This window comes from Oryzias latipes, chromosome 6, assembly GCF_053564925.1.
Source record: "Oryzias latipes strain Hd-rR chromosome 6, Olatipes_Hd-rR_3.1".
NCBI lineage: Eukaryota > Metazoa > Chordata > Actinopteri > Beloniformes > Adrianichthyidae > Oryzias > Oryzias latipes.
In genome coordinates, this window is record NC_136242.1 from 18,578,069 (window position 1) to 18,606,028 (window position 27,960).

Below are 27,960 nucleotides of genomic sequence, written 5' to 3' on the forward strand. Positions count from 1 at the left end.
TTAACTTTATGGTTACTTTTGATTTTGTCGCCCCCCCCCTGTGGGATTTGACGAGAGCGCAGGTGAGAATTGACAGAAGGGTCATGTGATCTTTGGGGGGCCAATCGTCAAAGAGCTTCAGGTTCGCCAAGGTACACCTGATCATGCGGGAAAGCTGATGTCTTTGCGTTCGGTCCTGCGGCTCCGTGATAAACCAAACTATTAAAAAAAGGTTCTCAGACAGTAACGCGATGTAAATTCAACTTTGTTGGCAAAGTTTTCAACTACACGACGGAGAAGCATAAGACTTAGCTTCATGGCTGTGATTGTGGTTGGTGTCATATTGCTTTGTTCCGGGTTGTTATGGAACAGGACTTTCCTCGTAACCGGTAAGGATACATCATGACATCGATATATTTAGTCAGGTGGAAACTTTTCTTTTTCTTGTCCTTAAGGTTTATTTCTGGAATAATTGTGCAACGCGGGCAGATTTTTAGTTCTGTGCGGTTACACGGCGTTAAGGTCAGTGCACGTGTGGTCAAAGGATCGCAGTCACTCAGGCAGTCACCTGAGACCACTGTTGCCTAGCAACGGGACCAAGTCTGAACTTCGGCCCTGATGCTCTTGTTTAAATAGCAAGGAAAAGAAAAAGCACATTTAAACTAGTAGAAATTGGTTTAAGTATGTGCTGAACACATGGGTATCACAAATTTCGAATATTTAATTTAAAGGAAAATCCTGAATTAGTTTAAAAGACAATTGGAAAGACAATTTCACTAAGTTGTTTGTTTGTTCTTTTAATGTGATTGTGTGTCCTGTAAAAGGGAAAATTTGAACTGCTTGCATTTGTCAGCATGCTTAATGCTGTGTCAAGGCTTCACTGTGTATGCAAAGTTTTTAAATAAAATTAAATATGTGTTCACATTAAACACTAAATAAAAATCTGCCTTTTTGTTTTCTAACCCCTTCAAGTTTAAAAACTCATAAAATCTCTCAACGATGTTCAGAGTTTTAATAAATGATTTCCTTTGGAAATTAGATTTTTGTTTGCAAAAGTGACAATGTTTGTGTGTTCTTAATAAACTTAAGATCATTTCCTTTTGTAGGCCAGAGCTGTGTGAATGAAAGCCAATTTGAGGAGCAAGTGGTGTATGTGGGCCAGCGAGCTCTTCCATATCGGCTGCAGTGCCCTCTAAAATCTGTTCCACCGCAGAGCTCGGCCCAGATTCAGATTACATGGCTGAAGGACTGCCGGGGGCTCCCAAGTCAGGTCACCCAAACTTTTCTCGACTTTCCCAGCATCCGCTTTGAGGATGAAGGAAATTACACTTGTGTGGTACAGGACAACAGCACAGCATCCTTCACTGTGCACCTCAGAGTGAAGGGTGAGTCATATCATGTTTTCAAGGGGAAAATGAATTTCCAATATCAGATGTTTGTGTTAGGATTACATAACTGTAACTGTGGGGGGGGGGGGGGGGGTGCCATCCAGTGGCAGTCATTATAAAAAGCTTTATTGTCTAAAGGTCTAAAATGAGTTTACTGTGAATAATGCTGGTGTGTCTTTGCAGAGTCTCAGTGTGCCAAACCCCCTGAGTTCAAACCCAGTGAAGGCTCAAGCAAACTTTGGGGTAGGGTGGGCTCTGCCGTGAAGCTGAACTGCACCGCCCTCCTCTGGGACTCATCAGAGGAACAATGTGACCTGACGCTGCAGTGGCACAAAAATGGCCAGCTCCTTAGCAACCACACATACAACACATCATCATGGTCATTTTCAGCTTTTAGAATATAAGGTTATGCTTGTATATCTTCTTTGAAGTGAATGTTGCTAACAGAGGTTTTTGTCCTCTTTTTTTTCCAGGCCATCTGGTGATGGTCAACTGATGGTATTTAGTCTGTTAGAGATCATCCTTAAAGAGCCAGAGGACTACGGCGTTTACAGCTGCACAATGAAGAACAGTTCATTGGACTTTGTCATACAGAATTCCGGTAAGATAAGTTCGGATGTACTGAAGAGTTTAAAGACCCAGTCGGAGGATTTTTTAAATCTTTTTTTTTTCTAAGCGTTCCCCGTCTGCTTTTAATCATGATTATGTGGTTTTTAGCCACCATCAATAAACCTGTCTTTGTCTAGGACATAGTTTCTTCAGAGCGGTAGTAGTGCAGCCCCTCATAACCTAAACCTAATACTGGAGCTATCCAGCTGTAGAGTTTTGAGCCAGATGACAGCTCAGAAAAGGAAAATGAAGACGTACATACATCTGTCTGCAAACAGATGCATCAGAAAATGGAGTGGAGCTGGAGGCTTGTAGCTTGCCGTTTGTAGATTTTACGTAAAACCTACAAGCTTTTTCAAACAGCATTTTTTTAATCTACTCTTAATTCATAATGATTTGAATAAAGAAATACTCAGAAATTCCATTTTGAGCTAAATAGTCTTTATAGATGTCCATCAGAAAAATGCCACAACAGTTTTCCTCAGAGTGGCTCTTTAACTTCCATCATCATAAATTGTCACAAATAGTCTACTTTTGAAAAATGAGTGCATCCCTTTCCAGAGAATTGAAATATGTTACTTTAAAAGAAAAGCTTCAATGAAAAGGAAAACTGAATAATTTTATGCTGTTTTTTGGTTTTTCTTCCATGCGGCGTCAGACAATCCCAGCCACACAGCTGCTGTTATTGCAGCCGTCGTCCTCCTCATCCTCTTAACTGTCGCTGCTGTTGTTTACTCTCAGTGCCACCTGAATATCAAGCTCTGGTACAGGAACCTGTATGGAGATTATGAACTTAATGGTAAGGATTCTGTAGAAGTCACATGCTGAAGTTGCTTTGTCCTTTTGTCCTGTATAAACCTGTGCTGTGTTTGTAACCTCACAGATGGAAAATTATACGATGCTTACATTTCATATGTGAACAATGACGCTGACAGAAAGTTTGTCAACTTTATTCTCAAACCTCACCTGGAAAATCAAAGTGGATACAAAGTTCAACTCTGTGACAATGATATTCTACCCGGAGCAGGTAAGACCTCAAAAAAAGTTTGGGTTCAAAACGTTCTGCCTTTGTTACAGTTTTTCTTTAAAAAAAACACATTTGTTTGTTTTTTTCAAGTCTCAGCTTTTTTTTCCTTATTGTTTTGTCTTGTATGTGCCCCCCCCCCAAAAAAAAATCTACCTTTCATATTTTTTTATTTTTTTTTTACCTTACCCAGAACCTTCTGCAGAGCTCCTAATGAACATGAGTCGCTCCAGGCGTCTTATTGTTCTCCTTTCTCATGCCTACCTGGAGCAGGACTGGTGCTTCAATAATTTCAGGTGAGACTTGCAAAGGTGCATTGAAACAAAAGACAAACCTAAAAGCTGCTGCTGAAATCAACATTTTTTTAAAATGATTGCATTATAAAGATTAGCCACTGCATGTCAGTGTTGCTGCTGTTGTATTTGTGATTACAGACAGGGCTTGCTGCACTTACTGGAGATATGTCAGCAGCCTATCCTCATCATGTGGGACGGGCAGTACAAGCAGATGAGTTCTGAGGTCAAGCAGCAGCTCGGTGCGCACCAGCATCGCCTCACCGTACTGACATGGAGGCACAACTCTGTGGTATGAGCCTCTGTGCATTACTGTTTACACACAACTTTTGAGAGAAACATTTATTTCTGCACCCAAGCTGCCATATCTTACTGTAAAAATGCAGCTAACTAGTAAAATACAGCAAAAAAATTGACGGGGTCAGAGAGTTCTACACTTTCAGGAGTGCCTGTTAATGGGTGTGATTATCAAAGAATGGGTGTGTCTGTATTTCCTGTTATTTGACTTTCAGAGGATTTAAATTCAAATGTTGCTACATGTAGGCTGGTGCTTGTTGCTAGGTGACATAAAGGTTTGCTTTTTTTCCCCAGCTTAGCCCTGCCCACTACAATTGACGTACATAACTGCAGGCAGGAACAGCACAGACAGTACTGTCTGTCAGTGGAAATAATTAACAAGTCAACGTCTGTTTGTTTGGTTGGTTGGTTGGTGGAAGAGCATGTCATAGTTCTTAGAAGTGTTCAAAAGAGGTATTTATGTTGACACTCAAAATATCAGGAAAATTTTGTTTTGGTTTTGTTGCTTCCTTTTTTTTAACAGATGTTAAACTCTAAAACTGTCAGCTTCTCGGTTTTAAACTAAGATCTGTGTGAAGAAAAATTGAGAAGCCTTATTTAAAAAAAAGAAGAAATGTAACTGTAAATATTATGCATTGTAAAAGCTCAATCTACTTTGCCTTTGACTGATCTGATATTAAGGGCGTAACAGTATACTAAAATCCCAATTAGGTTCAGAATTTCATAGGGCTCGATATGATACATTTTCAGTATTTTTTCGTTATAAAAAAAGGCAGAAAAAAATGTCTTGCAAAATGTATTTGATTTTATATAACAACGATAAAATTAACCTATGTAGGTGATCTGCTATATAAAATAATACAATTATTAGCTATCAGGAACCAAAAACTTTGGATGATTAACACTGGCCTGAAAAAAAACCCAACAATTTAACTTGCACATTTTTTTTTCTTGTAGACCTGATTTTTAGAGTCAGGTGAAGCCATTTTAAGGGCATTAACAGATTAGATGTGTAATCTGTGGCAATACGCTATCTTCGGGGGGTTGAACCTCCTGCGATGAGGTTTCTGACCGTGGTCGGAAAACTAGGGGGGGGAGATCCTATCAGAGCCTCCAGAGCGGATGCATAATAGAAGTAGTCTCCGTTCTTTTGGAGGAAACATTTTTTATTGCTGTTCCAGCAAACTGAGCAGCACACCCTGAACGAGCACACACACACATGCGCTGCCACGCTCTGCGCCCCCCCCCCAAAAAAAAAAAAAAAAAAAACGAATACAAAACGGTACAGAAGTGAACCGAAAATGCTGTAATGAACCAGTTTGGTCAAACTACGTGTACCATTACGCCCCTATCTGATATTATTTGTATTTTTGGTGTCTAGATTCCTTCTTCTGTTTTCTGGAAGGAGTTGGCTTTAGCCATGCCTCGCCACGTCTTCTTTCATAAGGAATCAGCTGGTGATCCTCAGACTATGCTGCAGGATGACAAAGACCCCATGCTGACCCTTGATCCCGACTACCTGGACTGCCGCTCAGAAATCGACCCGGCAGGAGACCTGGGTAAGAGCTGCCGCCCCTTAAAAACAAGTATTTTTGTGACAAGCATTTAATAATTCGAATGATTTGTTGGAAAATGCAAAGAAGATAAATCTTGTGATTTCAATAGAAAGTTACATTTTGTTCAAAATGTTTGTGTAAAAAAAAACTTGACCTGCTCAGTTCTTGTATTAAATATAATATAGTCCTCAAAGTGAAATAGCATTTTTTATTATTTTGCAAAGCAAGAATATAAAGAGAAATTTGCAGATACAGTTGGGACCATAAATATTTGGACAGAGACACATTTTAATTTAGTTTCTGTACATTACCACAGTGAATTTTAAATAAAACAACTCAAATGCTTTGAAGTGCAGACTTTCAGCTTTTATTCCATGGGTTGAACAAAAAGATTGCATAAAAATGTGAAAAACTAAAGCATTTTTTAAACACAATCCCTTCATTTCATTGGCTCGTAAGTAATTGGACAAATGAAATAACTGAAAACAAAATGGTCATTACTAATATTTGGTTCACAACGCTTTGTTGGCAATGAGAGCCTGAAGTCTTGAACTCATGGACATCACCAGATGCTGGGTTTTCTCCTTCTGGATGCTCTGCCAGGCCTTTACTGCAGCGGCTTCCAGTTACTGTTTGTCTGTGGGCCTTTCTGTCTTAAGTTTAGTCTTCAACAACTGAAATGCATGCTCAATTGGGTTAAGATCAGGTGAATGACTTGGCCATTCAAGAATATTCCACTTTGCTTTAATAAACTCCTGAGTTGCTTTGGCTGTATGTTTTGGGTCGTTGTCCATCTGTATTATGAAATCCCGCCCAATCGGTTTGGCTGCATTCACCTGGATCTGTGCAGTCTGTCTCTGAACACCTCAGAATTCTCTGGGCTGCTTCTGTGTCACGTCATCAATAAACACCAGTGTCCCAGTGCCACTAGCAGCCATGCACGCCCAGACCATCACACTGCCTCCACAGTGTTTTACTGATGATGTAGTGTGCTTTGGATCATGAGCTTCTCCACGCCTTCTCCATACTTTTCTCTTGCCATCATTCTGGTAGAGGTTGATTTTGGTTTCATCTGTCCAAAGAATGTTTTTCCAGAACTGTGCTGGCTTTTTTAGATGCTTTTTAAGCAAAGTCCAATCTAGCCTTCCTATTCTTGAGGCTTATGAGTGGCTTGCATCTTGCAGTGCACCCTCTGTATCTATTTTCAGTCAGTCTTCTTTTTATGGTAAACTTGGATATTGATACGCCTACCTCCTGGAGAGTGTTGATCACTTGGTTGACTGATGTGAACGGGTTCCTCTTCACCGTGGAAATGATTCTGCCATCATCCACCACTGTTGTCTTCTGTGGACGTCCAGGTCTTTTTGCGTTGCTGAGTTCATCAGTGCTTTCTTTCTTTCTCAGGATGTACCACACTGTTGATTTTACCACTCCTAATACTGTAGCATCTGGCATGGGTTTTTTTCTGTTTTCTCAGCTTAATGACAGCTCCTTTCACCTGCATGGAGAGCTCCTTTGACTGCATGTTGTCTGTTCACAGCATAATCTTAAAAATGCAAACACGATTCCTCTAATCAACTCCAGGCCTTTTATCTGCTTCACTCGTAATGACATAACAAGGGAATTGCCCACACCTGCCCATTCAATAGCATGGAAGTCAATTGTCCAATTACTTACAAGCCCATGAAATGAAGGGATTGTGTGTAAAAAATGCTTTAGTTTTTCACATTTTGATGCAATCTTTTTGTTCAACCCATGGAATAAAAGCTGAAAGTCTGCACTTCAATGGCATCTAAGTTGTTTTATTTAAAATTCACTGTACAGAAACGAAATTAGAATGTGTCTCTGTCCAAATATTTATGGTCCTGACTGTATATTGGTGAAACATCGTGTTAGATTTTTGATATTACTGTTGTATTCTCAAAGTTCAAGCACTCCCCTTACTGACAGAATGGAAAATGTTTTTCCCTTCTTGACATTTGTAGCATTTCTTTAGTTTTTTGTTTCTTTGTGGAGAATATAGTTCTTACATTGATCTTCTACCTTCTTCCTCTTTACTGACACAAGGCAATATGGTTGGTAATTCTCAGTGTTTGTTTACAACTCATAATGAAAGTGGGCTTGATTTTGTTGTTTTTTTGGACAAAAATTTCGTTTTCAGGTGTCCGCCTGCCTGTGTACAGGGCTCTCGCCTGTAAGGCACCCGTCCTTCCTGCTGCACCACTTAAAGCAGTGGAGCCAAAACCTTCTGACTTAGACGTGTCAGATCTGGGATCACGCAACTATGGAGCACGCTCAGACTTCTACTGTCTGGTCACTGAGGACATCTGATCCGCACTTATCTTAAAATAAAAAGTAAAGACTGCAAAGTCCTCCACTTTTCAATTTTCAATTATAAAATTGCTTTTCTCAATTGTACAGATTTGTGTAATATCTACTTAAAAATGTTTTAAAGTGACAAACTGTTTAAGCATGTTCTTTTGGCTCCAACAGACTGCAGAGAAACTGAAATAAAAAAATTACTCAAGTCTTGTTTTTTTTTATTAACAGGTGTCAATAACAGCAGAGTTAACAAAGATGTATATTTAACCATGAAAAGTGTAATAAGATTCATTTATCCTGCAAAATGACTTGAGTGAGCTAAAGAAACTAAAAAGGTGCACACTAGCAATAGTCTTGGTTTCCTGCCTGAGCAGGAGAAAATATGAACAGGGTGCGGTTGACATTTTAGTACGAGTCTGTTACTAAATCACATGCTTGCTTAACAGAAGGCAATTCACTTCCAAGAATCCTTTTTTAATTAGACTTTAATTCCAAAACAACCATTTTCATTACAAAAGTAACAAACCAAACAATTGTCGTGCAAAACCCAGAAAACATCATTTACACCATACAGCTGTAAATATTCTCACTCTAACTTTCATGTTTTTAAACAAATTTTGGATATTAACACGGACTCACATTCAACTGTTAGAGTTTTGAGGTTACAATCAGAAAAGACGTGGCAAATATTCCTTTTTTGGGTTTGTAAAGGAACAAAATTGAGAGACAGGTTTCTTAACAGACATTTTTCAACAATACATAATGGTTTTATCAATGACATTTAAGAGAACATTTTGCTTCAAACATACATCTAAATGGAAAAACAAAATATGCAGAAAAATCTGTCCCATAGATCAAATATATATTTACAATTAAATGTTAAAAAAAAAGAATTGTCTAAAACACTTTAAAGAAAACTGAATAGCACAATATAAAATACCCAAAATCTGTAAATGCAATATTTACAAAAAAACCTGTTTTTTTTTTTTTAGATCTATTGTGTTTTGGCTGTTAATTTGAAAACCTCAGCTGTCCATTTTGTTGATTCCACTGACAGCTTCTGTCCCATCTGAATTCATGCTGTTGAGGCAGGAAATGAAACTTGCTGCTTAGATCATCGTGTAAGAACAGAGTTAATGATTAAGGTGCAAAAATGTGTATTAGAGTCCATCCATATAATCCCAACAGATCCACAGGTACCGCTCCAGAGATGTTTGTTGAGGTAAAACACAAAGTCTTTTCCTCCACTTAGCTGTGTGTTTGTAGCCTTAGCACAAAGTCTTGCAGATCAAGGATGAACTTCATAACTTTTCCTTTACTTAAACTTCTGCTTAAAAAATGCTTTGTTGTACCCTTTCTGCAAGACAAAATACAAAGTGCAGCATTAATTATGCTTAATATATGTAAAATCCCTGAAAAAGACGTGATTTTTATGTTTACCTCTACTGATAGAAACCTATCTGACCTGAGTGTAACTAACAAGCAGCCATTTAACAAGAGGCTACACAAATCAAAGTTAAAACAGTCACAAATTGCTTGTTAAGGAGGAAATCTAGCACAATGTTGAACAGAAAAGTGCGCATAGCTAAATATCTTTTTTTTTCTCTCTGCTGTGACTTGTTTTGAAGCTACACACCTTTGGGCGCGGCCAGGTCTGAACTGCAGAAGGCAGTAAAATCACCTGCTTCAATTCAAGATCTGGACCTGCCCAACTGGGTGTGTTTGCTTAATGAAAGAACAGCAGCTTGAACGAGCACGTGATAGATGGTTTTTGAACACGTGCCATGCAACTGACGTGAAGAAAGCATAATCCATCATTCTCTCACACATGCACGCACACACCAAAGAAAGCGTATTGGTGAGAAAGTTTTGACTTCATGTCAGAGTGTATATTTTAACTTCTTGTTAAATGTGAGAAGCCTGAAGACTGGTTGAAAAACTTTAAAAGATCATTGAAAAATATATTTGTTGTTTTAATAAATGAAATCATGTGTTTTTATTTAAAAAGGACAAATCCTGCTTGTAACCCTTGTGCTATCCTAGGCATTTTAACATTGGGAGTTGGGTCATCTAGACCAGTGTTTTTCAACCAGTGTGCCGCGGCACACTAGTGTGCCGTGGGAGATGGTCAAGTGTGCCGTGGGAAATTGCCCTCATTAACTGCACTAACAACATTTCCCATCTCCAGGATTTCAGCTCTTTGTTCATCCAAACAGGCCCTGATAAAACACTGAGTAATTAGAAATATAAAAGATCTTAAAATGACTTTTTCTTTGTGTTTATTTAATTCTATTAAAGACATTTTTATAATTATGACGGTACCGCGATGTACCTGCAGCTATAGCAGTTTCGGAAAAGTCCCCGCCCCTTTAATTGTCTCCGCCAATCATTCTTGAAGGCTTAATCACATGTCATCAGTCTGACCAATCAGAAGTGCTTAAAGTCTTCACTTCCTTGTTCTTAATTCTGCTGATAAAGTTGCTCAGTTCTAACATAAATACCAGCTAAAGCTCGTCTTTAGCGGTGTAGCTTTCCACAGAATCCGGTATCAGACCGTGGAACAGGTGAACAAAACAATGAAGCTCAGAGACGCTGCCCTTTTTCTGCCGTTTTCACACTACATCTCACATGATGCATTGGCTTAAAGGGACAGCGCATACAGAGTCGACCTTGTGAAACGTCTTGAAACCACAACAAACAAACAGTTTCTAAATTTTCTAATTTAACTTTTATTTCATGTCTTAGAAACAACAGCCGCAACTTCTACTTCTACAATTATCATAAAAACCCACGTGAGATTGCGGCAGGGGGGGGGGGGGGGGGGGGGGGGGGGCTGTCGATCAATACAGACCATGAATTTCTGCTTTTTTTTTTTTTGGGATGCTGGTGTGCCGCGGGATTTTTGTCAAGGTTAAAGTGTGCCGTGGCTCAATAAAGGTTGAAAAACACTGATCTAGACCCACTAGACAGTGCGCTGAACCTTTTTTCTTGAATAATTTGTGATCTTCACTGGTGTCCATGGATTACATGAAATCTTTCCACCTTTATCATGGTAGGAATAACACCTCAATGTAAGGGTGGGGTCATCTAAGATAGCACAAGGGTTATAAAAAATAAAGGTTTGACAGTAAAAATGGAGTATTTTTGAAATGTCTTTTTTTTTAAATAAACCTCCTGTAAACATCCTAAAAGGTAAACTTTGGATTTTAAGTAGCCTATCAGCATCCAGATGTCCATTTTAGAAGCAGACAAGAGCTAGAGTTAAGATCAGAGTTTATGTGAGCGATTGTGATGGAAGGTTTTTGCACAGCTATGATGAGAAACCCTGCACACTCTGCGTAACTGATCTATCAGCTGGTTGGTTCCGCTTTCTGTGATTTCTTAAGAATTTCTTTAGGAGGATAAAACTAATAGGTTGGTGTCATTAGTATTAGACTGTAGTTATGACATGAACACTCTCCTCTCCTACTACTTTTATGTTAAAGTCCCACTTAGATAATCTTTTAAACTATTCTAAAAGTATTGCCAGAGGTTTGTTATTTATGATTATGCTGTTTTTAGGCAAAATAAAACATTTTCTTGGACCGTTTCTGCAGAAGGGCAGTAGTTCATTAGAAATACACTTCTGAATTATGGGCGGAATTGTTAGCGAGGAGACTAACTTAAGAAATGCAATTTTGAGCTTACATTTATTTATATGTGTCCTCTATCATCAGAACAATTCCACAAGAACATGTTTAAAAACACCAAAAAAACTATTTTCATCTGAGTGGGCCTATTTTACAACTCTCTTGGGTTTTTCCTACATCCTATGAGTTACATTTCTATGCAAATTACATTTCATGAAAAAAGTTCTGAAAATCTGACACCAGGTATTGATTTTGAGTCCTCATTAGTCAGGTAAAAAAACACTTAAAGTTGATTATTGTTTGTTACTTTCATAGATACTTACATCTCTGTACAGTTTGTGGTGTTTCTTGTAATAGTACACGTTGACTATGACTGTATCAGCTGATTTGGCTGCCTTCGATTCATCCAGGCTATAAGAAATAAAAGTTTATTAGATTTAAGTCAAACAAATGAATAAAGATATGTTCAAAAACAGCTATGAAATTATTCATCAACATGTCATTTACCATAAGCTTTCAGTGTCCCTGATTGTCTTTAGTTTATCCAAGCCCCCACATTCGGCGATCTCTTTAGCAGCCAGAGAGCTGCCGATGACCAGGTTATTTAAAATACCACAAATGTTGACAATCATGGGGATTTGTAGTTGGGGTAAGGATTCTTCAGGCAACTTCTCCACCACGGCCTTTATGACTTGTTTAGCTAATGTACACAAACATTGACATGGTTAAAATGTTTTTAAAAACCTGTGAAAGTTCATACATAAATAAAAGTTTCCAAACAAATTATTTCTCAAATGTACCAGCAGATTCACAGTAACTTTGATTAAAAAATACATAATAAACAGCGACCAGAAAATAGATTCTTTGGTCCCTTAAAGAATGATAATGTATAAGAAAGTTACAAGAATTACCAATTTTTGGATTTGCTTTTGTTGCCAGAAAACTGTTGTTGATCCATACATGAACTAAAATTTTACACAACTTTGACCTTTAAGCATTTACTTGAAACACCTTGATAAAAGGTCTTCACTGACTTAAAATTCTTTCATTCATTCATTTTCTTAACCGTTTATTCCCTTTCGGGGTCACGGGGCTGCACGGGGCCTATCCCGGCCACGTGGGCGAAGGCAGGGGACAACCTGAACAGGTCGCCAGTCTGTCGCAGGGTAGAATATCCACAAACACACACCCATTCACTCTCACACCTAGGGACAATTTAGAGTGACCAATTAACCTATGAATCATGTTTTTGGACGGTGGGAAGAAGCCGTAGACCCTGGAGAGAACCCACGCATGCACGGGGAGAACATGCAAACTCCACACAGAAAGGTCCCCCATTGATGTAGTTTTTCAGGTCCCCCAGCCGGGACTTGAACTGGGGGCCTTCTTGCTGTGAGGCAAGAGCGCTAACCACTGCGCCACCGTGCAGCCGACTTAAAATTCTGAATTTCTTAAACCTGTGAGTATTTTTGATTTAATGTATACATGTGAGCCATTCACTTGGAGCATTGGGATAATATTTTGCTTGATTGACAAGTGATGGGAACACACAGAAGTGATACAAGTCTGTTGGCGTGAGAAATCTCACTTCACAATAACAAACAAAGCAATAAGATCAATATCCCTTATATGGGCTTAAAGGCCAAAGTATTTTTTAAGAGTGATAAGAAAAGGACAAGACTGACCCATGTCATCTTTACTGCTGGTGTGGCGAGCCAGATTCCTCAAAAAGCCTGTGAGTGAACGCAGCTCCATTGTTCTCTCAGTGTTCAGAAGTTTTATTATGGTTGGGATAATCTTTTTCTGCTCAGCAAAACTAGACAGCACCCCAGGCCACTGCAGGTTCAGACAAAAGAACTTTCAAATATGGAACAATGTTTTTTCTTTTGGTGTGATCCGGTTAAAAACGTTACTGACCCTTTTGTCTCCATAAGTGAGGTTCTGAAGAGCTCCGGCAGTCGCCTCACGAGTGGTAGAGTTAACGTCCGTCGACAGCAGAACTTTATGGTACACTCCCAAGATTTGAGGGTGCCAAAGCCAGTTGGTATCTGTTGGAAGTTTTGTAGCCTCTGTAGGTGTGAAATGACCCTGGTTCTTTCTCTGTAAAACCCAAAACAGGACATCATATTAAAACAGATGGTCCTAAATTACAGCAAAGCAGACACTAACCGCTACACACATTTTTGACTTTCTTGCTCTGAGGAGAAAAGCAGCCGATTGTTTGATCACCGTTACTGTCCCCAGTTTCCCCTTCCAGGCGGTCTTGTATAGACTTGGGAAGTTCAGAGTATAGCTCGTATGAGAGGTTTCTTAAGGTGCACACAGAGTTCTCCACCCCCTAAAAAAAAAAAAAAAAAAATATGAGAAAAAGCATATTTAATACAGAAAATGCTACATCCCTGGCTTTAATGGTTTGCTGAAGTAACAACCTTACGACATTTGTTTAATGTTAATTATTCAAATAATTTTTCATTCACCATATTTATAGATGTGAATGTAAAGAGCGCTGTTCAAAGAGGTTTGGGCAGTCCAAGGCTTTTGATGCAAATCAATTGATGAAAAAAACAGCAAAATTGTTTTATTGGGTTATTTGGGCTCATGTGCAAAAAGCAATTCAAATACATTTCTTTAATGCAACTAATGCCATGTAATAAGGGATCAATCTAAAGCTAACAGAAAAACAAGTGGTTTAAATCAATGCTTTATTGAAAATGATCATATGGAGGATGTAAAAAACTCACAACAGATGTGCCTGAATATTGATCAAATGTCAGATATGAAAAGTGTAAAGGTCAAAGTGGATTAAGAAGATAAATGTAAACATGGCAGGAGCTTTTTGGCTTGCAGCAGTTGCTGTATTTTCCCTGCTGCTAATGGGAACTTCTCATCTCATCTTGAATTCCTTGTTTTATCTGCATCATCATAAGGAGGAAAACAGGTGTGGAGGAAGGAAAACGGGTGTGCCAAAACAGTACAGTATCCAGATCACAATATCAATATCATATAAAAATCAAGGTTCAATATTTTGTTCTGCCTTTGCATAAAAAAGATAACTACATTTAGTCTGAGATTTTCTTGTTTGGAAAATCTTGGCAAAAAAAAAAAAAAAAAGAGTTACCAAAGTCAGCTTAAGTCTGAAACTGGTGTAACTTATTTGGACAGAAACTTTAATTTAAGCTATGACCATAACCAGACATTTCTGTTCCTTTAAACCATTATTTTACAACATATCTGTTATTATGTAACAACTTAGCCCCCTTTCTGGTTTGTTGGTTAGTAAAAGCATAGAAAATACTTTCTATGTTTAGTGTTTATATTTATTAAGGATTCTGTACATTATGTTTCCAATAGTCTCATAAATGTCAAAACAAAAGACAAGCAAAAGGTCAAAAGCTTTCAACTTTTACCTTGTTGTTTGACCTTTTCCTGTAAAGCATAGCTTTGATGTACGTCACCAAGGACTCCACTAACCCGCTTTGAGATCGCATCAACTGTCGGATCTCAGCGCTCGCGGAACTCAGATTTCTGCACAGAATAAAACAAGCAACAGGTCAGAGAACTAAACTGGTCCTTTATAAGCACCATCTGATCAACTTGGGGTATTTGGTGCTAAAAGTGAATACCAAAAGTAAAAAAAAAACAAATCAAAATGTTTTTTTAAATCAGACCATTTAGTTTAGAATCAGATTAAACTTCTAGTTAGATTTAGTTCTAGATTTAGATTAAAATTAGCAGACTTGTTTAACACAAGTCTGCTAATTTTAAATTGTGCAAAAACAAATAAGCATGCTTTATTTTTCCGTTTAAATCATTTTGTTTTTGTTTTCCTTCAAATTGTAAAATTCTCCTTTTTGTGAAATTTTTCAATGTTCGTCCTTCTCTCTGAACTTCTAGTTGCCATTGGTTGGTACCAAAGATTGTGTCAAATAAAGAAAATTCAGGTTCATTTCAGGGTAAGAATCAAACCTTCTGGAAATTCCCTGTCCACGAATGTTTTTTTAAGTTGCACGTTGTTGCATGCCTCTGGAGCCAAATTCCGTTTACAGGATAATCTCACATAGATTGTCTAGTCTTGTTGTAGGTACCTTGGTTAAATCATTAATTGTTTTGTAGATTGTTTGTCTCCATCTCCTTCCTGTTTCCAAATTCCAGTAAAAATGCTTAGCACCCAAAAACAAAAAACAACAAACAAAAACAAAAGAAAACTCCACCACTGCTAAATTTTTGTTTGAATGTAGAAAAGATAGAAACAAACACATTTATTGCAAATGGAAATAAGTTGTAAAAGGAAAGCACAATGTCAATGTTCACGTTAAATGTTTTTAATCATCATTTTTTTAATGATGGTTGGAAAGGTCTGGTTGGAAATATTCAAAAGATTTAAGGTTAAAGATCTGTTGATGGGTACCTGAAACAGCCTGTGGTGTTGCAGAAGATTTCTTCATCAGGTGGTGATATGTAAACCTCACCACTGTCATCAGAGTCATCACAACTGATTTGCCTTTCAGGTTTGTCAGTTATTGCAGCTTCCTCCATCATACTCATCGCCAAAGGTTTGAGGATTTTGTCGGTGAGCCCGGGAATCGTTTCCTTAGCTATTTCCTTCTTCAGCGGGTCTTTGGATGAAAGATTCCACAGGATACCTGGACCAAAACAACGAAAATAATCAAAACAATGCTCTTGTGTGTGATTTTTTCTATAAAAGAAGGTATCTTTGAAAATTTGGGAGAACTGATCCTTTGGAGTCTAGTTAATTTTGATGGGGGCACTGCTGAGTGTCAACAGGAAAGCTAGGATCTGTAAGTTACCATTGAACAGTTGATCTCGACAGGAACATTTAACTGAAAAGACCATCCAAATATACATTAAGGACTCGTTCCGATCATCTCTTGATCTATTTTAAAAGCGTTCCCAGTGGTCTTAATCATGATTATGTCGTTTTTAGCCAAAATGTAACAAACCTGTGTCGTTTTCTAGGGCATAGCTTCTTTAGAGCGGAAGTGGTTCATTAGAAAATTTGTTTCCGAGTTGTGGGTGGGACTGTAAGCCAGGGAGTAGGCTTGCTCATTTCACATCCTCCCTTTGGTGCAACTAAAATGGCGAGTAATATCAGAGCTACCAGCCATACAGTTTTGAACCAGATGCCAGCTAGGATGAGGAAAATGGAGACGTACATGGATCTTTTTGTCTGCAAGTGGATGCATCAGAATGGAGCAGGGAGATTGTGGCCTGCCGTTGTAGGTTCTAAATATCAAATGTCAAACAATATTTTTTGGCTGCTCTTCATTCTCAACAATTTGAATAAAGAAATACTCAAAAACGCAATTTTAAGCTTAATTTTCTTTATGCATGTCCTCCATCATGAGAAAAATGCCACCAGAACATATGAAAACATAATTTTCATTGGAGTGGGTCTTTAAAGAATTGCATTCTGCTGTTTAAATTGAAAAACTTTTAATCTTAAAAAACTACAACAGTAAATTATCTTTTAAAATCTCATGATGTTAGCAAATTAGAGGGATTAAGATGAACACTTTGGACAGCTGCTTCGAGTCTCTTACTATCCTTGTGACTCAGACATTTGTCTAATCTTACTGCGACAGATCCAGGTGTGACTCCAAAAAGGAAAAAGTGAGCGGGTGTTGCCAGCTCAGCCCAGCAGCCGATTCACTTTTTCAGTTCACAGGCCCAGACAACGAAAACGGCCTGCCTCACATTTTTGTATACGCCCTCTAATCTACTTCAACCTCTCTGTGCACTCCGACACGCCACATGTCCCACAAGACTACAGCGTTGGTCGCTGACAGATCAAGTTCAATGGACACTCAAAGAAGCCCAAGAATGAGATGAAGATCATGTTCCAAAAAGCCAACCTGTTGGTAATCATGTATCATTACTGTAAAGCAAAAAGGTATTTTTGTTTGTTCAGACGGAAGTAGAATTCTTCTTATTTTTCATTACATTTCTAATTCTAATTTATTTGGGGGGAGGATATGAAATTCTAGCCCATTGCACTTCCCAAACTAAAATGAAACTTTTAGCAAAAACTTAAATAAATTTAGTTAAATAAACACAAGTTAGACACAAGTGAACACCCATAGGAAAGTTAAAACCTGTGTGTTAAGTCTCAGCACTCTGATTTTGTGGAAAGTCAACAGTGTTTACTTTTTCCAGCTTGGGATGTTTTGTGCAACAAAACATTAAATAAGACTTATTCCATGCCCTTCTCATTAAATACATACTTGCCTGTTAGCCTAAAGTTCATGGAGACAGATTATTATAAAAAGTGTGCAAATATTTATTATTATGAATGCATACGTCTTTGAAACGCGATAAAAAGTGAAGGACACTGCATGAAAAGTCTCAATCTGTGTTTTCTGTGTCTCTCAGCTGGAGAAACATGACTGAGCTGCAAAGTAACCTTTTCTCGTTGCTTCATCTGCACCTCATCTGAGAAAGCTGAAAGCTAACCAGAATTGGTTCCAAGTCTCTCTGGAATGCGCGTGCCTGATCTGTGGTGAAAACTCTGCTTCAGAATCATTTTTCTATATCTACATTGACCACTTGAATAAACCGGTTTGGCTTTGAAAATTCAACAGTTTAAAAGTTGCCACAGTAAGAAATGTCACCTTCCCAGAGGAAGTGACACTGTAGCAAATAAACCAGATCACATAATTTTGAGTTAGCTTTTCCGTTTGTTTTGTGTGGTATGTTCAATGCAGTAGAGAAAACCACAACAGGATAGCGAGAATAGTCTGAATTACATGAGTCTCACCCTTTATGAGTAAGAGCTGGCAGCTGCCATGCGTCATGATTCTTGTTCAGATGTCAAATGGAGATTTAAATTCAAGATTTGCTTGTAGAGTCTTTAAAAGCAATGTCTTTGGAAAAACAAATCTCAGAAGCGACTATAACTCAGTTCAATGGGCTGTGCTCTTCTGCAAGTTGTGGGATCAAACCTTTATCTCCTTAGACTGATGCAATCTTTCACTATCAAATAGATAAGACTGAGTTTATGTTGTTGTTTTTTTTTTTAATACCTGTAATATTTTTGCGTAGCTCGTCGTCATCCTCTCCCAGTGCCTTGATCAGCTCGGTAATGCCAAACTTTTTAATCAGTTCTTCCTTGTTTTTCTGGTTCTCATAGATGAGGTTGCGTGCTGCACCAGTGGCATAACGTCGCACAGTCTCGTCTCTGCTGTTGAAGAGCTTCACCAAATCACCTATTGCCTTTAGCTTACGGACCTATAAGCGAACAAGAAAGCAAATAAAGACACTTTATTAGCTTTTTTTTTAACCATGTTGTACATCATAAGCAGGCATGTCTTTTAAGCATTAAAAAAGCGTGTATGATCGAGCATTTAATAGGAAAATGTTGCTTTTATTTTTAAAACATTTGTCCTTTACAGAAAATGATCAAATGTCTTGACGTGGCTCAACTCTAGAGAGGTCAGGATGACCTCAAGAAAAAGATGTGGACCAGATTCCTCCTTACCCTTCCCATGATTAGACTTAGGTAAACTAATTGGCCAAAAGTCATCTCTGTATTTACTACTAATATAAGACCAATGTTCTATGCATGATATTATCAGAAAAACAAAACACAAAGGGACTAATGCAATAAAAATTACTGCAGAAACTATTTTTGTCATATAGTTTCTGCCTCCAAAGAATTTGTTCTGATTGGTAAGGGGATTTTCGGACATGTAAACGGACTTGCATACATCATCTTGTTTTAGTTAATAAAGTTTTGTTATTTATGTTAAGACTTTTTAACATGTCAGATATCTGAGAAAAACCTATTGTCAGAGGGGTTTGTGATTAGGATAAGGTTAAAGCACGTATAGATTTTTTTTATTTATTGGATTCTGCACCAAAGTCCTCCTGTTTATATTTGATAGTAAAAGGAGAAACAGGATGAAGGCACACCGAAGTCATAACGGTAGAAACAGCCATTTTCGACTTGCCTTTCTTGCATTTTAATTCATGAAAATCTGCTGCAGCAGGAGGATTTTATTTAACACAAGGTGTGTTTTATTTTTAAAGGAACTTGCATGGTCTTCTTTCAAAAGTAAAATATGTTGAAATTGTTTTACAAAGGAAATTATAAACTGTAATTATTCAATTACTGTAAATATTTAAAAGCTACATTTTATAAATGGATGGTTTATTAGTCACAAAAATATAAATAAAGTGAAATAGGATTTTGTTGTTCTCGTCAGTAAGAAACAGTCCCAATTGGCTCTTTTGGGGTAAAATGTCACAGACTCATGGTCATAATTTATTTGTGCAAAGTACCTCATCTTTTGCCTCGCTATTGTTGTAACACTGATGTTGTATGGATGCAGCCCCAAGTTTCTGATCCCCTGTTTCCGATGATCTGATGTATGTCACTGCTGTTTCTATGTCCATTTCCACCGCCCTGCCAAGGGAAAACAACAGAGCATTATTGCTAATGCCTGGTTCAGGAACATAAATTTATACTCTGGATCACAGCAGCCACAGAAATAGTTCACAGTCAGCTGATTTGCCCCATCTGCCTTAGTTTGATTCGAATCCCACAGTGTTCGGCAAACCCATTAAATGTAATTGCTTGCTGAGGGATGTGTAAAATGCAAGGCCTCAGACTGAGGTGCCACACCCAAACCAGTCATACCGCTGTGACATCCTCTTAGGACACCCACAATCCTCCCTGTAAACCCTCCCACACATGACAATTGCAACACCATCACACCACACTAGTTCATCAATTTCAGCAAGACATTCTACACAAACAAAATGATCAGCCATAATTATGAGAATGCATTGCTTTTTCTGACAACTTAGAAGTTATAGCAAGATTTGCTTTACAGTTAAAGAAAAACAAACGTTTCAACCCAACCCATGAGCATTTTAGTAACATTTATATATATCCAGTACTTCAGGTGAACATATTTTACCACTATTAAAAAAATTGTAAAAATAAAAATAAAACACAATGCAATGCAACTGCAATGGTCTTTACTTACTGGTTAAGAGTTGCCATGCTGGCCCCAAGCTCCATCTGCCCACCATAGATGTCAGCACCTCTCCCAACACTTTGGATGCTTTTCATGGACATGGTACGGGACAGGGGGGCTGTGCGCATCAGATTTCCCTGGGAATTACCCTGAGCTATAAATCCTCCATCGGTTTTGTCTCTTACAAAGCTGCTGGCACTTGGAGACATCAGGTTCCCAGGCATCGAATTAACACTCATTCGGTTTCTGTTTGTAATCCTGCTGATGGTACGGTGTGAAGGGCCTCTAAAGGAAATTTGCTGTTGGTTGTACTCTGCCCCCCCACCTGACATTCCTCCATTTGGGTAATTGATGCCACTTAAAGATTGGTGCATTGGTCCCATCTGGGTCACAGCGCTCTGCCTCATCTGAGATCCGTAGCCATTGACTGCACTTTGAGTAAATTGGTGGTTCATGGGAGAGTCGCGTTCAGACATCATGCTTCGAGCATCATCATCGTCAAACCTCCAGTTGTTCACACCAGCCACCTGTCGCATCGAATGCACTGACATTGCATCTGGTTCTACTCGGTTGTGTTGTCTCGAGCTTCCCTGGTAAGCATCTTCTGTGTAAAACCCCCCACCCCCACCTGCAACTCCACCACCAACACTCATCCTTTGAAACTGAGCAATGGCTGGACCTGAAGACCGGGAGCTGAAATCTGCCCGCTGGGATATGCGAGGACCCTGAGGAGGGAAGGTAAGAAAAAACCTCTCAGATTGAACGCTCAATTCATTAGTAGGGATGGGTATCGTTAAGGTTTTAACGATACTACTACTCTTATCCATACTGCTTATCGATCCGGTACTCTTATCGGTACTCTTATCGATACTTTTTGAGGACGAAAAAAAATAAATTAATAACAAATTAAGAACATAAAGTGTTTTATTTCCTCACTATGCAACAACATTGTTTTTTTAACAAAACATTTTACTTTATACATGAGAATGTTCCAGACAGGATATTTATTTAATCTAATTGTTTTTATTATTTATGAGTGTGACGTTTCATTTGATCTTTTGTCCATTTTCCACAACCTTGAATAGACTTTTCTGTCTGTCAAACACCAGAGTTAAGTTAAGTTAAGTTAGATGATGGAAACAAATTCACTTTGATGCAGACTCCTTTCTATTTTGCCAACTCCATTTATTTTTCTTTAAATCCAGTAAACCCAATAAATGATATTAATTTTACGGATGACATTAGTGTGAAGCAATCATGTATGTGCGGATTAATTGGTTGCATCACAGAAAATGTTTGGCACAACCCAGTGACTCACACATTAATTCATGAATGACACACAATGTCTCTATTTAAAAACACTAAACGAAAAAATCTCGAGGGCGGACTTGAAAACTCAGCGCTGATGTGTGAAATACCACATGGGCTGTATCCTTGACCCAGGTAAATGATCGCATGACTCGTACCCTGCAACAACTTGGAAAGCTGCTTATCAAACAATCTAACATTTTCAAATGTATACTCACCATTGTCCTGGAGCCGTTGTACATATAGGAGGACTTTGAGGTGAAGCCGCCTGGGCTGTAGGTGCTGTATTTCATGGTGGAAGTGCCCCCATAGTCTGGGAAAAACAGAAAAGCCTCATTCAATTCATCATCTTTGGCCAAAAAGAAATACATAAAAAACAAAAAAAAGTAACTCATTTTATAACAAAGGCAGAACTTGAATAGTTTAATGAAACTATCTAAAATGTGATGCTTTTAATAATGGTACAGTGTGTTCCCAGTGTCTGGGGCAGCAGAATCTGACCAGCCACAAGCAGGGGTTGCTCATGTTACCGTTCTCTTTGAGAACCATTTTTACCTGAGACACAAAGACTTTATACAGACTCTCCCAGCACACAGAAAAATGTCTATGTTTTGCACTCATTCAAAATTAGCCTATTTCCAGTTTAGGGGACTCAGGATGTGGCAAAGAAGAGGGGTAAAAGAAGGATGCTAAAGTACAGGTTTGTTTACAGAGAATATTTGAAAATCCAAAAATGGTGCAGCAAAACCACGTTAATCATACTCTAACTGTAGGTGCAATTAAGTTTGTCATTTTTGATCAGATGCCAAGGAATTACAAAACATCATTTCCTTCAGTGTGCTAGAAACAGAGAACAGAAAGTATGTCTAAGGCAGGGATTGCTTTAGACGTACTTTCTTTACATCTGTTCAGATGGAAAGAGAGATTTAATACGCGTCATGAAAATCAACACAGCTGTAGGTTGTGTATTATCATGTCATTGTGAAACTTTGTGTAAGTTTATTAAATGTGATAAGGGAAGTAGAAGAATAAACAAAAAAACAGTTTTCAAAATGTCATTTTTTTTATTAATGATGCAAGGGGTTCTATTGAGTTTTTAATCAAATCTTAGGAAGTTTCTAAGTACATGTGGATATTTTAAAAGGAAATGCGGAGTCCTCCAAGTCCTGTTTTTGTCTCATTTTCCCATAAGGGTTTTTGTTTGTTGTGTATATAAAAGAATTTTCCACTGCCTTTAAAATGAAATGTGTATCACGTGACTGGAAGTAAACCAAAATACTTACGGAATGTTCCTTCCACCCAGTCCAAAAACATTTGTCATAGGTTAATTGGTGATCAGCTGATTGGCGGTCATTATGACAAAAGAAAGCGCCAAACCAGCGCCAACGTTTCTCTTCGCCGCCTGCAAATTTCTCTCATCAACATGAAAGTATTCGTTTACACGAAGTAGCAAAAGCCAAGCAGAAGAAACTGAGCAGCTGGATGAACTCCGTTAATGTTGATAGCTTCGCTCTTTCAGTAGTCGCACTATAATGATGCAAAGCTACTCATTCGGTCTACACACCACATGCGCCGTGACGGTCCAGCTTTGATTGGAAACGCTTGCCTAAACCAGATAAGACCGTGACCCTACCTTATGTTGCCCCTTCTGTGTGTGTGTTTGTCTGTCTCTGTATTGCCTTGGAATAGACTGGTGACCTGTCTAGGGTGTGCCCCACCTTCACCCAACGGTGGCTGGGATAGGCTCCAGCAACCCTAAAGCAGGTTTGGAAGATGGATGGAAATTTTAAATGAATACTTTAAGTTAGATCTACGTTTAGTTTAAATAGTTAGTTACAGGAAATTCGTTTTTTTTAACCAAAGGGGATACTAGATTGAAAACTTGACAAATACATTTACATTTGTTTAAAAATGATTTTTCAAAAATCTATGTAATATTGCAAATCTAAATTGAGTAGATTTAGTAATTTGGCAGCAATACCCAGACCTAGATTTTAACTACATGTGTATAATAAATGTTGAGTCCCCTAAGATCCTGTTGGGTCATGTAGGGATGTTGTCTTAACTGTTAATATGGCCTTTAGTGCCTTCGGTTGTGTTTGTTTTGCATATAACACCACATGCCATTGCCTGAAAACCACATTCATCTTATGATTTCTGACACTTGTTTGATATTTGGCAAACTCCAAAGGTTTAACTCCAAAGTCCGCACATTGGTTCAAAGCAAAGTTTGAGGAGTGACTCAGGTTCAAAACACTTAAACACACCTATTGGCAAAAGTCGGAGTACCCTCCCCCCCACCCAAAAAAAAAAACACTTTAAACTTGTTTTCCCCTCATAACATTGAATATATTAGTTTTTATTATTACTTTCACATTTTTACCTAATTCAAAAATAAATGTTCTGCTCAGACTTGTTGGAATACACAAAAACAATTTGTAGTCGCTTATTGTATGTCAAAATTCTTGCAGTTCTCTGGGCGTTTTGTTTTCCTCATGAAAAACCAGCCCTGCCTTCTTTATGAAGTCCCCAAAAAAGCCACAAACCACTCAAACCAGCAGCCATGTTTGCTGCAATGTGCTTTTTTTTTTGCACACAAAAGACAACTGATAACTTGTCACAGCAGTGCATCCATTTTATTCCTCTAGCCACACCCCAGGGTAAAACATGACAAGTATAATGGATGCAATGAAAAAAAGCAGATGTGTTTATGTACTCCTGTGTTTTTTAAAATCTGCTCTGACAGCACGCTTGCCTGTTCAGACAGGCAGCATCTGCACCTCTGGGAAATTTAAACTAGAAGAGTGAGTTTGAAGAAGAAAAAAAAAGTTCTTCTTGGTGCTGCAACATAACACAAAGTTAAGAGGTCAAATAAACAAAAGTGTTAATTCTGTTGCTTTTTCCTTCTGCAGGTTGGTTGACTTAAATGACAGAAAGGAATGTCTCCAAAAAGCAACCGCACAAGTTTCAGTCAGCGACAGATTTCCCACACTCAGCTCTTTGACTGCAGAACATCAGCAATGCGATCAAAGTTCCTCCCCCCCCACTGGGAGTTTCACCAAAACTATTCAGCATCAAACCCAGGGCACCAGGACGTCCCAGTCAGACAAGCATGATGCACATTTTACCAACAGACACTCAACAGCTGGTGCATTGTCATCTCCCAGGCTGCCCGCATCTCTTTAAGCTGAATAAGGTCTGAAACCCAATCCCTCTGAGGGAGGCTCTCACCTTCGCCCTGCTATCAGGGGAGTTCATAAAAGCAGCACTTGTTAAGACCTGTTACACATTAACAGTCTTTCATATACAGAGACACGACACTGCAGGCTTTCTCTTGCTTCAGGACATTTTCTGAAATATCCAGGTGAGCTGAGGAGAAGAATATCTACAGGAATTCAGCTGGGGCAAGAGTTCAAAAGAACCACACCCTTTCCCATGCCTAGCTGGAACACCCAACTCACCTGTGTTGTGCTTAAACAAAAGAACTTTTTGAGGATAAAGCGAAACAACCAGAGCCGCCGAAATGCGTTCAACCAAAAAGAACTGACTTGTTGCTGAATCAAGTGATTCCCACACTTTACTTGACTGACATGATCTGCCCACGGCACAGACCTGTAATGATCTACATGAGCTCAGTTTGAACTGTGGTCATTGATGACATCAACACCTGTTCCTGCTCTCTCTGCTGCCCTGACCTTTTTTGTAATTCCACCTTTTTCCAGCCCTGACCCCAGATCAGCTCGGAAACCCCACAACAGGGGACTCCGTGCGCGTTCTGATAAACATAAATTCACATTAGGGCATTTTAAAAAACTGTAGATATTATTTACCTGACATGGGGTGATAGGAAGCCTTTCCATTCTGCCGCGGAAGTGTGGACTTCTCCGCCATCCTCAGCTTAATCTGCTCCTGGACGCGGCGCGCTTTGGCCTCCTCGTCCGACTGCGCGCCCCCGTTCCCGGCGCGAACGTCAGACGGGAGGGCGTAGGTTGTGGACGAGCTGTGGGTCTGCAAGGCAGAGAAAAAGACGCTCTCTTGGAATGTAGTACTCATGGTGGCACGTTTAAAAGGACAACCAGAGCGGCTCTCTGTCGTGCCAAAATTGTCCGCGTTCTGCGTCGTGGCAATTCCGAGTGGAGGGCGGCAGCACAGAGCGCGCAGAGCTGAAGGACCACAGGAGGTGGAGCCTCCACGAACAAGGACAGAGGTACCTGACGCACAGGTGGGCCAGCCCCTTTACTGATAAGACTCTTAAAGTGAGTCAAACAAATGACTGAGCTGTTCTTGGAAACGAAACACAAATAAATAATGACAAAGAGAAAAGGAACACAATGAATGTAGTTTTAAGCCTAAATTTGAAATACTTTCACTGAGAACATAAGCCTAACTTCACTGACTAGGTCAAATATAAGGAGAAAGTCATAAACAATGTTATGCAACGTTCATCTTTTAAACATTGCACCTTATTACAATCCAAGACGTGATAGAGGCATGCCTCAAAGGTCAAGCAGGGTTGAAGTCAAACATCAGGGCCCTCGCTTTTTACTTTTTTTGTACAGTTTTTTACACACAGCTTACTCAAGACTATGAACCCACTCCTGACTGTTGATTTAAGAAAAATAAAAAAAGCTAGTCCATAAAATATCTTAAAATATTCAAGATTTTACAATTTATTACTTTATTTTTACCCTTCATTAAAGGTGAGTTCATTCTCGCTTTAACTGAAAACATGAATCTTTCAGAAAAGTTTTAAATATCAATTCATTTCTTTAGTGTAATACATCATGCCTGCATTTCAACATTGCTTTTAACAGACACACATTTAAGAACCGAGCATCTCCTCTTTGGACCGGATCTTTTCATTGACAATAACCCGAATGAGACGGGTTCAAATCCTCTTCCTACAAGATAAGACAAGTCCTCAAACATCTCAGTAGTGAGTCACCCCACAAAGTGTGATCAGATGTCTGATTACACCTCCACACCTTCCACCTTAGTAAGTGATCGTGGTGTCTCATAGCTCATCATTGCATATCTGCAATCTTTTTTTTTTTTTCATATTCACTTACTCTAAAAATGTGGTCACTTTCCCCGCAGAAGATGAGAAGATAACACTAAGTCACCCATCTACATAAGTCTAATGCTGTTGAAACACAAATGCATAGAAACTACACTACCAGAACAGCTAGAGTCCATTTTATGCGCCACATATAAAAAGTAATTTGCAATAATGATATGGCATGAGATCTTCATATGGTGACAGTTCACTGGTTTCTTCCTCTTACTGTTTTTTTTTTTTTACAATGATCCCCTTTTCCCCTGTTCTGTATGTGCAATCAAAGACATGACTTCCTTCGTCATTCAAAAGTGTTTCTTTCATTTTGTTGTACTGAGTGCTGAGGAAGATTGCTCAATCGGTGGAACAAACATACTACTATGGTAACAAAAAGTAAACAAACGTTCCTCTGAGTCAATCCAACTATAGCAAAATCAGCTTATTTCAATGTTTGCAGTATCATTTTGAGCATTTACATTAGCCTGTTCTGTTTCTCAGGGAAATACGGCACGGGAATTGTCTATTTATTATCTAAAATATAAAAATGTATCATGTATGAAGCACCAGACATGACCAGGTGTTGATTTAGGTCATTGAAAAGGTCATAGTGCTTACAATCTATTCCTGTTTTATCAATATGTGGTTGTGACCTGGGTTTAGCTAGTCAAAGATTTATGCCATACCTTAGGAGTTATTTAGTTCGTTTATGAGTTATGTTGGCTGCATGACGGCTAAAAGGTGTGGCATAACCACGCTCTGTAATTAAGTAAGAGCTGCACCTTAGTTTCTTCAACATTGTTTTTTTTAAGGCTTAGCAACAAGTTATTGTGCAATGCACAATGATAGTTTACCCAAACTTTGCAAAAAAAACTAAAATCAGAAGGAATAAAACCTGATCAGGGTTTAGTTTAACATGTTTCATAGGTTCCTGACCTCCGTCTTCCACTCTGTCGTTGTTTTAACAAAACAGAAATTAATGGCATAAAAAAAGCTCTGCAAAGTGTTTTTATAAAGAACATTGTTTTTTTTAAAAAGAGCAGAGGACTTTTTTTCTTTAAACACGATCAAATCCTGCTGTTTTAACAGCAACTTAAATAAGAAAAACTATTTTAAAAAACATGATAACATTTACGATTGACCTTACTCGAAAAGTATGATGCAAAAGTAGTTCCAAAAAATAGTTTGTTACAGAATAAAGGCAAGCAAGAACAATATTTGGTTCCACAAGTAAGTCAATTCAGAGAAAATGTATCCACATAAATAGAATTTCACTTTTGCTATCCAGCTTGCAATAAAAAGTTGAGCATATATATCTAACTTTACATTTAAACTTACCATAATCTCTGAAAATGAGTGCTGATGTTTTCTGCTGAAGTTCTCTTCGTGCTCTGCTCCAGACTGTCTGGAGTTGCAGAATATTAAACGATTAAATCAGTCACGCCCTGAAATTAAAAGTCTTACCTACACAAGACAAAGAGATGAGTCAAAAGTAGGAATTAC

General features: G+C 38.5%; 2 protein-coding genes across 3 annotated transcripts; one reads left to right on the forward strand and one right to left on the reverse strand.

Moving 5' to 3' along the window:
- Positions 1-95: 95 nt before the first annotated feature.
- sigirr (single immunoglobulin and toll-interleukin 1 receptor (TIR) domain) lies at positions 96-7,673 on the forward strand. The gene is made up of 10 exons (XM_023955743.2): positions 96-368; positions 1,086-1,364; positions 1,551-1,746; positions 1,841-1,968; positions 2,635-2,775; positions 2,860-3,003; positions 3,194-3,296; positions 3,435-3,585; positions 4,972-5,149; positions 7,308-7,673. Exons 1-10 carry the CDS (start codon positions 296-298, stop codon positions 7,475-7,477), a joined length of 1,563 nt encoding a protein of 520 aa, XP_023811511.1. The 5' UTR covers positions 96-295; the 3' UTR covers positions 7,478-7,673.
- pkp3a (plakophilin 3a) lies at positions 7,670-27,936 on the reverse strand. 2 transcript variants are annotated; one of them, XM_023955738.2, is made up of 14 exons: positions 27,796-27,936; positions 25,235-25,412; positions 21,623-21,717; positions 20,106-20,821; positions 19,396-19,519; positions 18,138-18,342; positions 15,506-15,740; positions 14,505-14,622; positions 13,277-13,435; positions 13,015-13,197; positions 12,783-12,933; positions 11,605-11,797; positions 11,421-11,508; positions 7,670-8,825 (listed from the first exon to the last, which is right to left on the reverse strand). In XM_023955738.2, exons 1-14 carry the CDS (start codon positions 27,796-27,798, stop codon positions 8,784-8,786), a joined length of 2,490 nt encoding a protein of 829 aa, XP_023811506.1. In that variant the 5' UTR covers positions 27,799-27,936; the 3' UTR covers positions 7,670-8,783. The 2 variants fall into 2 exon arrangements, with proteins under 2 accessions (XP_023811506.1, XP_023811505.1); XM_023955737.2 differs by lacking the exon at positions 27,796-27,936 and having other exon boundaries at positions 25,235-25,625.
- Positions 27,937-27,960: the final 24 nt, after the last annotated feature.